At 38.7% G+C, this 11,357-nt stretch overlaps 1 protein-coding gene across 1 annotated transcript in view; it reads left to right on the top strand.

Annotated features, from left to right (window-relative positions):
- The window catches only part of DBX2 (developing brain homeobox 2), a gene marked incomplete at its 5' end in the record, with an annotated part of 32,979 nt that extends 23,076 nt beyond the window's left edge, over positions 1 to 9,903 (top strand). The window contains 2 exons of the mRNA XM_003793632.2: positions 3,076 to 3,263; positions 9,571 to 9,903. Of these exons, the coding sequence (XP_003793680.1) occupies positions 3,076 to 3,263; positions 9,571 to 9,903 (521 nt within the window). The remainder of the gene's footprint in view (positions 1 to 3,075; positions 3,264 to 9,570) is intronic.
- Positions 9,904 to 11,357: the final 1,454 nt, after the last annotated feature.

Raw genomic sequence — 11,357 nt, 5'->3', positions numbered from 1 at the left:
AGCCTCCCAAGTAGCTGGGACCACAGGCGCCCACCACAACACCTGGCTATTTTTTGGTTGCAGCCATCGTTGTTTGGCGGGCCCGGGCTGGGGATTTGAACCCGCCACCTTAGGTGTATGTGGCTGGCGCCTTAGCCACTTGAGCCACAGGTGCTGAGCCTGTTTAGAGCTTTTCTATAGCTTCTGAGAGATTTTTGTGTCACTAACAAGTTCTTAAAGTCCACATGTGTGTTATGAAGGCATAAATTTGGATACTTATTGGTATGTTTAGAAGATATCAAATGGAGTAAGTTCATCAGCGTGGTTTCTGGTTAGACCCAGAGATAGCCCATGACAGACTCCTAGGTGAGCCACGGGAGGAGCATTGATGGTCGTTATAGCAGCATTGCTCTCTGTAGGAACCCGAGGCACATCACCTTACCAGCATGATTTGTGTATTGAGACCAACACTAAGAGAAGCAGGCAGCTGGCAGAGAAAGGAAGAATGCCATGTTCTTCATCTTTGTCATATTTTTTGCTTGCCCATGGGTTGGTTGTATTTATTACAAATCATAGGACCAGACATAAGAGTTAACCCTTTGACCCTCACAACCACTCCTGGTCTCTCTCCTTTCAAGACTAAGTGCTGGTTTGAGCTTATGACCCACAAAATATTAGTATTTTGCACCATGGAGATAATAATTTATTTGTAGATCTTCTTCATGGGAATCTTCTTTTTCTTTACTAAAAATAACTGATTAGGAAAACATTGAGGTTTCTTTATTAAAAGTTTTAAGGAATTAAATGCGCTCTGTGTCCCCACCATTTTAAGATGTGGGTACTGGTGAAGATGGGGCTAAAAAAGTTGAATCGTGAGCTTTACCTGTAAAAACTCTACTTAGTAAAAAAATTAATGTAGGTATTTTTTCTACTACATTTTTAGGTCCATAAATTCTTTCTGGACTGTGTATGATATAAAAAGTTTTATTAACACGGGCGGCACCTAAGGCTCAAGGAGTAGGGCACCGGCCCATATACTGGGGGTGTTGGTAACTCCCTTGGCAGGTTGTAACCTAAGCTTGTTTCCAGTCACCCCTGGCCCTAACCTGCCTTTCCACCTCATGTCCTGAGCTCTGTGCCCTTGGTGTACCTTTGGCCCTTGACTGCTCTGAGCATGTCGTCGTCTGTAGGGAGCGATATCTGTGACATAATGATTCTCGTAAGGATCAAGAAAGGTATGACCTTGGCTTGAGACAGGCAAAAAGAATTCATGTCGTAAAATAATCAGGATCCCACGAGGGGATGAACAGAAAGGGCATCTGTGACAATAGACCTTTGTAAAGAGCCATCTGACATCCCAGAGCTGTGACATTTCTAAGGAGATGCAGAGTTACAGACCTGGAAGGACAGAGGGAGAGTCAGTGGGAACTGGGAATTAGCGTAACTCAGGGCTGAGAAACTAGGCAAGAAATATTTGTTATTTTTTAGATAAATAGAAAAGGAAGCTATCTTCTAGAGAAGTACATTGACAAGATTTATTGTCATTTCCTTCTAGAATACAGATCAGATTGTGTCAGTACTGTGTAGGGTTAAGAGCATTTGTTTTGGTGTCATTCTCCCTGGGTGTGAAACTGTGACTTTGGGAAAAGTTACTTCATCTTCCTGAACTCCATTTTATTTCTGTAAGATAGGGAGAATAATCGGAGAGATTAGACGCCTTAAATGGGCCCACGGATTAAAATCAAGGTGTCAGCAGGGCTGTGTTCCTTTTAGAGCAATGGTTCTCAACCTGTGGGTTGTGACCCCTTTGGAGGTGGAAGGACCCTTTCACAAAGGTCACCTAAGACCATCAGAAATGTGTTGGTCACCTAAGACCATCAGAACCGAGACACCACTCCTCTATGTGAAAATAATTTTATGGTTGGGGGTCACCACAACATGAGGAACTGTATTAAAGGGTTGCAGCATTAGGAAGGTTGAGAACCACTGTTCTGTTCTAGAGGCTCTGCAGAGAATCTGCTTCTTGTTTTTGGCAGCTTCTTTATCTGCCTGCATTCCATGGCTCATAGCCCCTTCCTCCCTACTCAGAGTAAGAAGTGTAGGATCTTCGTATCTCCCCCTGATTCGGTCCCCCTAATTCACATCCTTCTCTCACTTGCAGAGACCCTTGTGATTACATCAGGCCTACACCTGGTGATCTAGGCTACTCTCCTCATCTCAAGATCAATTGATTAGCTACCTTAACTCTATTTCCACCGTTAATTACCCCTTGCCATGCAGTGTAACATTCACAGGTGGGGCATTTCTGAGAGGGCTGTTGTTCTGCCTGCTTCCTTGGGGAAGCAGAACAGGTGAGTGAGTGATGGATGAATGCATGTAAACTCTCCAAGGGTGGGAGAGTATTGTGCTAGTCACAAAAGGCAGACGGAGCAGTAAATGTTTCTTGTCTCAAGGAGTTGATAATCAGTGGATTATCAGGGCTCTCCTTTTGGTTCTCAGATTGAACATCTCTGACTCTTGTGAGCTTTCCCTGACGTCCCAGATTGAGATCAGACCCCTCCTTAGGGATACATCATCACACTTGTGATGCTAGTTCAAGAATTGCCCCACCATTAGATTTTATAGGTAATGAGGGCAGCGAAACGTATCACTTTAATTTCTCAACAGGTAATATTGAGTAGAGTGCCTGACATAGGGCAGGTGTTTAAAAATTTGTTTAAAAAATGGATATACTTATGTAGGACACCTGTAAAAAAATTAAAAATAAAAAATGAATAGAAAAATAAACGAAGGAAAGAAAAACAAATTATCTACTCCATTCTTGCACTGGGGCTTTGTAACTTGGGCCCACATCATGCACAATTGAGAGGGCAACCAGGTATTTAACACCCCCACCTCCCCACTGGGGAGCAAAGAGCATTTATCAGATTCTCAGAGGAGCCCATAACCAAAAAGAGAAGCACTGCTCTGGGTGTGCGGAGTTCAGAGGAGATAATTCGGACATAAAACAGAGTAGAAGGGTAGGATGTTATCCTGGAAAAACTGACTTCTTTCTAAAGCTAACTGGGCCTTTTGTATCTTTCCCTCCACTGCTAGGAGAAGAGAGCGTGCTGCCTCTCTTGACACAGGACTCTAACTCCAAAGCGCGGAGGGGGATTTTAAGAAGAGCTGTCTTTTCTGAGGACCAGAGAAAGGCTCTGGAGAAGATGTTTCAGAAGCAGAAATACATCAGCAAAATAGACCGAAAGAAGCTTGCTGTCAGCTTGGGACTAAAGGAATCACAGGTATTAACGAGCGGGAAGATGTCTACTGTTCTAGATTTCTGAAGGAATACCATGGAATCCATTTATTGGACAAATGTCTCTTGTACTAGGCATGGTGCTGCACTTTGTGAAATGCCTTTCGTAATTTTATTTTATTTTTGTGGGTGGAAATATATGTCATAATTCCTATTCAGAAATAGGCCCATTTGCTGAGAGATCTAGGTTTTTGCCATTGGGCTGAGGGATTCTTTCTAAATGAAGAGAAATGCTAAGCATGTAGCATTTGCATTATAGATTGTTCACTCTGCGTTCAGAGAAACAGGGTAAATAATTCCTTACAAGAGCAGGGATCAGTTTTCCTGTCTTTCTCTTCATTTCCAATCCGAAATGAAAGCATGAATGAGTGACTCATGAATAGCTCTCAGTGGGTCTCATTATTTTGCACTTGGGGTTTATGTCAAGGACGGTTAAGACATTTCACATTTGCAGCACTTGCGTGCCTTTCTTGTGTATTGATGTTTTATGTAATTGTCAGTGAAACTTTCTGGCCTTTTGGAGCTACACAATATTTAATGATTGGCCTACTTATTTTGTAAATAATTAACACCATAAGGCACTAGCATTTTCCTATTTACTCTTCCTTATAATCACCATATGGAGTAAGCACTATCATCATCCTCATTTTCTAAATGAAAAAAAATGTAGAGAATTGAACACAGGTCCAATGTCATGCAGCAGAGCTATTCTGGAACTAGACTTTCATTCCAGGCAGCCTGAATCTGGGAGTGTGTTTTTCTTAACCTGGAGTCACCATGTATGGTTGTGCATGGTAATCATCGGGCAAGGGCATCTCACCCAGAGGGATGGTGGCAACTGAAAGGCGGCAGGAGCTCTGCTTGCCAAGCTGAGCCTTGTGGTGCAGTCCTACATCCACCTGGTTCTTGCTGAAATAACACACAGAGGCAACAGGGCTAACAGAGGCTTCTTTCCAACCACCATGCTCTACTATGATTCCTTACTGCAAATGACCTGGTGTTTAACACTGAACCTTATAAAACCAGTTATTATTGAATGCAACTCTCTTTAACTTTGCTTCCTTTCCCTGGGTAAATGATCTCTCTACAAAACCTCCATGCATATACCCCGGCTTTTTAGAGTGATGGACAGAAAAATGTGCTATAGTTGAGGGTACTTGGCCTAGGCCGGTCAGTGTGTGCTCTCCTTGCCATGAGGTACTAATGAATGTATGACCTTCATTGGTTGCTCTGTGCCTCAGTTTCTTACTGAAAAATAGGGATGAATATAGGAATTCTATCTATAATACAGAGCAATTTTATGACATACAGATCAGTGGCTGTATCTTGATGGTCTGTTGTGTGTAGGTAGACAGTAAAAGGGAATATTGATAAATATTGATCTGTACCTCAGGAACATCCTCACCCAGTAGAAACTTGTGAAAAGTGAGGTAACAACGTACAAGTTCTGACAATTAAGTTTGCAAACTTTTTCTAGAAAAAGTACTATGGACCTCATTGCTGAATATCACCATGGTCACCAGATGGCCAAGGGAAGGACTTCAAAGGCAGCTGTAGTACAATTCAGCAGTAAGGTCTGTAGCACTTTTTTCTGAGTTCATGGACTTTATAGTCAGGCCTCGTACAATGACAGCTCCAATGGCCATTCCAGAAAAAAGAATTCCACAATCACTTTGAAGGGTGGATTAGGGACTGGCGTAGCTGCCTAGCTTCCGAAGGTGAGTACCTCAAAGGTGACTGTGGTGCTACTCAACAATGAGGTCTGTAGCAATAGGGCATCAGTAATTCCCAAAGTTATGCACCTCTCTGGAACTTTATGCTAATCTCCATCTCTGGAAAGAGCAGCCTCAGACTAGACTTCCTCTGGCTGGGAAGTCTAGCGATAGAATGAGGCTGAGGACTGCATGGGGGCTCAGTAGGCCTGTCCTGTATCTGTCTCATTAGAATGAAGTCCCCATAGTCAGAGGGAGAAAATATGCAGGTTTGGAAGATTGGGGAGCCTCGGGTTGAGTTGGAACTTGATGTAGGTGTTAAAAGACGGAAGGTAGGTTGGTTCCATCTGACAGTGCTCTGAGAAATTGTAGAAACCTGTGATCATACGTATGTTTGTAAAAGAGAGACTTTGAAAAGAAAATGCAACAGCCATATTAAAAAAAAAAAAAAACATTTGTAGGGGGATGACCATAATTTCTAGTCCTATTCATATTCTGTCTTCTGATTCTCATCCATAGGTACATAGTTCTAAATCAGTGGGTCTCAACCTTCCTAATGCTGCGGCCCTTTAATACAGTTCCTGTGGGTCGTGACCCCTAGGTTGAGAGCTACTGTTCTAAATATTATTAATAAGCTTTATATTATTTTTAAAATTCATGGGGCTCAGAAAGAAATGTTTTTCTCATATCAAATTGGGTGAAACATCTTAGAAGCAATTTAAAATTTTTCTTTTTGCATATAGAGTGCCAAAAATGTACACACATTTTCTACATTTAATTTGTAATACTCAAGTCACATTTGGCTTCTGCAATCACAAGAGGTGCTTATCGTGACTCATATTCATCTCTCATTGTTAGTATATATTATTACAATTTTAATAGTTTTTCCCCCCTTTTAAAATATGCATACTTTTTTTGGTACCTTGTATATATCCATTACACAATTATACATGGTACTTATTATGGTAAATTCAGACAAAAGGGAAATTAGTAAAGTTAAAAATGAAAACTCATCTTATTCCTCTCCAGTTCAACTACATGATTTTATAAATGGCTTTCACTTGAATTTATTGACATATCATGTATAATTTAAAAAATAATTTTATCTGTGTCTCGCATATGCACAAATATAACACAAACTCTTGCACGCTTCCATGTGTTCTTATATTTGATCTTATTTAATCCTTACAAAGAGCCTAGGAAGTAGCTATCTCTATTACCCCTGTTGTATAAATGAAGATTCTGTATATATATTGTAAAATAAAACTGGGATCATGCTGTGCATACATTGTGACTTTGTCTGAAGAAGTGTACAAATCACCTGTGTAACTAGCTCACAAATCAAGCTGTAGAAGCCAGGACTCTCCACGCCCCCAAATATCCCTTCCGAAGGGTATCTACCATTCTGACCTCCACCAACATAGATTAGTTTTACTTAGTTTTGTACTTCATATAAAAAGCATTCAGAATCATTTATAAAAATAGACTCATGCTTTTGTATATGGCTTCTTTCACTTGACAGTATATTGGCGAGATTTTTATGTTGTCGTAAGTGGCAATAGCTCATTCATACTTAACTGCTGTGTGGTGTGACCATGACTTGGTGTACCATAATTTATCCATTTACTCATGGTAGACAGATGTATTGTCCCCAGTTTTTGGCTATTATGAATAAGGCTGCTGACAATATGTATTATTTTATGCTTTGAGTTTTTTTCCTTATCAAATGTGGGATGCATCCTTCTGTGTCAGTACATACAGATCTACTTTATCCCTCATCTACTTTATCCCTCATCTCATGTTTCCTAACAGACTGTTGTATAGATACACAATTTGTTTAGATATCCTCAACCTTAACTTATTTTTGTTTTTCACTACTGGGTATCTTTACACCTTTTAAAAATATTTTTGTAAGATAGGGAACTAGGCGTAGGATTGATGTATTAAAGTGTAGGTACTTTTAAAATTGTAATAAATTAAAGATTCCTTTCCAAATTCAGTATAGTAGCAAATGAGATACAAAATTATATTACATTTTCACTCATATTAAGAAATAAAACCTTTTTGCAAAGACTCTATCATTTATCATTTTTTTAAAAAAAAAATAGCCTCCCTACCCTGATGAACAATGGTGTTTGTTATTTTTTAATTTGAATTTATCTATCAGAACTAGAAGAGCTTTTAATTATTGTACTGGCTATTCGTGGTCTGTGAATTTGGCTTTTCATGGCTCATCATTTTTCCATCATATTTTCTTGTTCACATGTTGCGATTACTTTGTTAATCAAAAATTTTGGAATGTTATGGTTAGTAAGATTTTCCTATTACAGATGTTGCGGAAGTCCTCTCCGAGTTTGTGGACTCTTTTATTCTAGTAAAATATACATAACATAAAATTTAGCATTTTGACCTCTAAGTGTTCAGTTCCAGGCATTAAGTACACTCACAGTGTTAAGCAGCCATCACCACCATCCATCTCCAGCATATTTTTTTTTAATCTTGTGAAACTGAAATTCTGTATCCTCTAAACAGTGACTCCTCATTTCCCTCTACCCTCAGTCCCTGGAAACCACCATCCTGCTTGGTTTCAGTGAATGCCTCTTCTAAGGATCTCATAGGAGTGGAATCATATAGCATTTGTCTTTTGTGACTGACTGGCTTATTCCATCTGCATAATGTCATCAGGGTTCATCTCTGTGGTCAGAATTTCCTTCCTTTCTAAAGCTTTTGATATTGTACGTATAATACTGTATGTGCACACCACACTTTGTTTATCCATTCGTCTGTCCATGGACACGTGCCTGCTTCCACTTTTTTGATGATTGCGAGTAACACTGCTGTGCACATGAGTTACATGTCTTTTTAAGACTCTGCTTTTAATTCCTTTACGTAGTTTCTGGCTTTTTTTATATGTGTATGAAATGTTTATTTGTGCAGAAGTTTCTCATTTTTGTGTATTCAGCTACTGTCTATCTTTTCCTTTGTGGCTTCTTCTGTTTTATGTCATGTTAAGAAAACGTTCATCTCCCAAGACCGTAACGATAACCGATAATCTTACATTTTCTTCTAGAACTTTTATAGTTTTCTGTTTAGTGATTTTATCCATCTGTACTTTTTTTTTTTATTTTTGAGAGGTACAATAATGTATACATTTGTCCCAACACCATTGATTGTGAAGAAACTCAGTTTTGTTTTGTTTTTTTACATGGAGATATCACTTAACAAATAGTTCTAGAAATACAGAAAAGCTAAGGAACGAAGAAAATAATGAATGTGATGAGAAAGGAAAGAATCACTAGTGGGAACAAATAGCTATCTCAGTGAAAACCCATTAGAAGTACTTGGTGTGCTTTCTAAGAGTAAACGCCCACTGCAAATAATAAATGAGTTTATGAATAGAACCAAACGCGTTGGTACTGTTTTCTTATGAAAGGCCTTAATCACAGGATTGTAACAGAGATAGCGTCTTTTGCACTAAATCGCCTGGGGTAGATTTCCTTTTGCAGCCATTTTGAACATTGCCAGTCAAGTTGAAAGAATGAAGAAATTGTTTTACCCATCTGAAAAGACAATCTCAGAATATTTTCCTTTATTCAGAGAAATATTTGGTTGGTATACTTTAGTAATTATTTCTTCAGGTAAAACTTTTCCCCTTTTTTTGTTTTAAAAACAGAAATCTAATAAATTGTCAGTGTAAAGGTACAATGTAATACACAAGAAAAGAATGTGATTGGCTTTTGAGATATCGGGAAACTAATTGTGAAATTTTCTACTCAGACACAGCTGACTACACAGTGGATAAAGAGGAAAGTTAATAAAAAAGAGACTCGAGAAATGGCTCAAATTAGGAACCACCATCATAAGTGCTTTTGACTTACTTACAATTAATTGTTATTTATGGAGCATAATTCTTAGATTTTTGATGAATCCTGGGAGTAATCAAGACTTGGAAACTGTGTAAAGCCTGCAATTCATCAAAACATTATAAAACGTATTCTTCATTTAGTCTCAGAAAGCTCCCGATGAGGTCTGAACGTTAACAAGCGCCTGGGCACCGGAGTCAGATAGTCGTGGATTCCATTTTGCTGATTGTATGACCTTGAGTTGGTTAATCTTATCCAGACTTCAGGTTTTTTCACATGTGAAGTGAGGAGTTCTTAGAGCCATGGTGAGAATCACATTATAAATGCACCTTGTATGCATGGCCTGATGCCTGGCTCAGAGTAAACACTCAGATGCTGTCATGAGCCATTGCATTTCCTTTGAATAATTTAGCACATGCGAAGTGGTCTTTTAAAATATCTAAGAGCTAAATCAATTTTGGGAGATTCTAGATGTACAGGATGTAACCAGTTTACCTCAGTCTTTTTGTTTCAGACGTAGGTCTGGGGGTATCGTGTTGAAGTCATTCTTTAGCTATTTTTTAAAGGCATCTGAGTGAAAATCCACCAGGACTTTGCCAGGTTGGCTTTCAGACTGAGCTGTCTGGTGGAAGGGATAGTAGAAGCATTTACTGTTTAAAATGCTGAAGTGAAATGACTTGGAATAAGTGATCATTTTGTCCAATTATTTTGTCAATAGGTGAAAATTTGGTTTCAGAACAGAAGGATGAAATGGCGGAATTCCAAAGAAAAGGAGGTGCTTTCTAACAGGTGCCTGCAAGAAGTAGGCCTTCAAGAGGATCCCCTCTCACCGTCCGCCCTGGGTTTTCCTTCTTCATGTCCTTCAATGTGGGAAGTCTCCCAGCCACACTCAAGTCCTGGATGGAGGGAGAATTCTCCAGAACCTTCAGAAAGACTAATCCAGGAGCGTTCAGGGGCACCACTCCCAGAAGGAAAGTCAATGCAAGGTGCCTTGTATTTATGTTCTGGAGAGGAAGCTGGAAGCAAGGGTGTACTTACTGGGGTCATCTGAGCGGAAGAATTCTTTCATGCTCAGTTAAAAGAACACTAAACTAATAACATTTGGACTCTAAAGCCAGCTAGCAGGTACCTCACCAGTGCCTAAAACCTAACACCTTCACTAGCATGAACTAATGCTTTAGGAAATCCACTCATGTGGATTTAGCCCTAGACTCAGCTTAATTTGTAAGTGGATGCAACTGAAAAGACTCAGAGCAGCTGGCTCAGTCACTGCTCTGAGTATGTGTATATGTGCTTCTGTCTCCATGTCTGTATATAATATACATCGTCATTAAAATACATTCATTAGTAGAAACGTCGCATTGAGCAAATTCATTTGGAGAACAATAAACCATTGGTAGAACGTTATTAATTTTTGGAGAACAATGGAAAGTTAGAATTCAGTCCAAACTTTTATCCACAGAACATGTTTTAAAAAAAATTCTCTGTTTTCTGGGGTTTTTTTGGTATCCAGTTGTAAGTGAATTCTGACAGCTCAACTCAGCAGTTGTAATCACCCGAGCCACTATTAGATACATAACACTGAAAAGATAGATTAAAATAAACCCAAAGGCAAATTAGGCGAACTTCTGAATACAACTACTAAATATCTTCCTTTTCCAAATCTCTGGACTTTTTTTCAGGTCATGGGTGAGGGATGGAGGTTCTCATTGAAATAATAATTATTTTTGATCACTTCTTTGTAGGGATGGTTCTAGAACAGGGTTTGCAAAATAAAATACCTTTAAGGGCCTATATAGAGCAAATAGAAGGCATAACCCATCTAAAGATATTTGAGTTCAATAATCTTTCAAATACTATGTTGGCAAAACAAAATGTGTGCCAAGCGTTTTGTGAATTGTGGTCAGGAATAAAGAAAGCTGTGGTGTCACAGTTCTTAGAACATTCCTGATTGGACTGAACAACACAATACAGATAGCATCTGTGATGATTTCTGTTTGTGGTTCTGGTTATAGACTTGATTTTTCACTTAAGTGACATACACTATGTATGTTAGATTGTTTTTATGTATTAACAAATATCATATAGATGTTTTATGTTTTTTGACTACCCTCAATTAGTATTTTTATAAAACTGTATTTCTGGTAACGATTTACTTAGTTAATCCAGAAATTTTTACTCAAGGTCCAAGAAAAAATTGTTTCACTTTGAAGGAAATGAAGCAGAAACAGGAAATGATGTGGTTTTGAATTAAGCTGTTATTAATCTGTGGACAAGAAACATTATTAGACGTTTATTATGTGGCATTTTGATAGTGAGTGAGGAATGATGGTGACTTCTAATAGATATAACTTCTCAGCTATAGACTTTTGAGTGTTTAGTGGTGAGAAGAGGTAATATTCCAGAAGATAATGGTTTTAATCAACATCAGGAAATTATTTTTCATGAATGGAATTTGAACTGATGCATGTTAACCCGTGTCTTTATTACACAATCTTTTACTTA

The sequence above is a fragment of the Otolemur garnettii genome, unplaced genomic scaffold (assembly GCF_000181295.1).
Source record: "Otolemur garnettii isolate 467f Iridium unplaced genomic scaffold, OtoGar3 scaffold00070, whole genome shotgun sequence".
Taxonomy (NCBI): Eukaryota; Metazoa; Chordata; class Mammalia; order Primates; family Galagidae; genus Otolemur; species Otolemur garnettii.
Note: the sequence above shows the minus strand (reverse complement) of the source record. Positions and strands in the feature narration are given on the sequence as shown.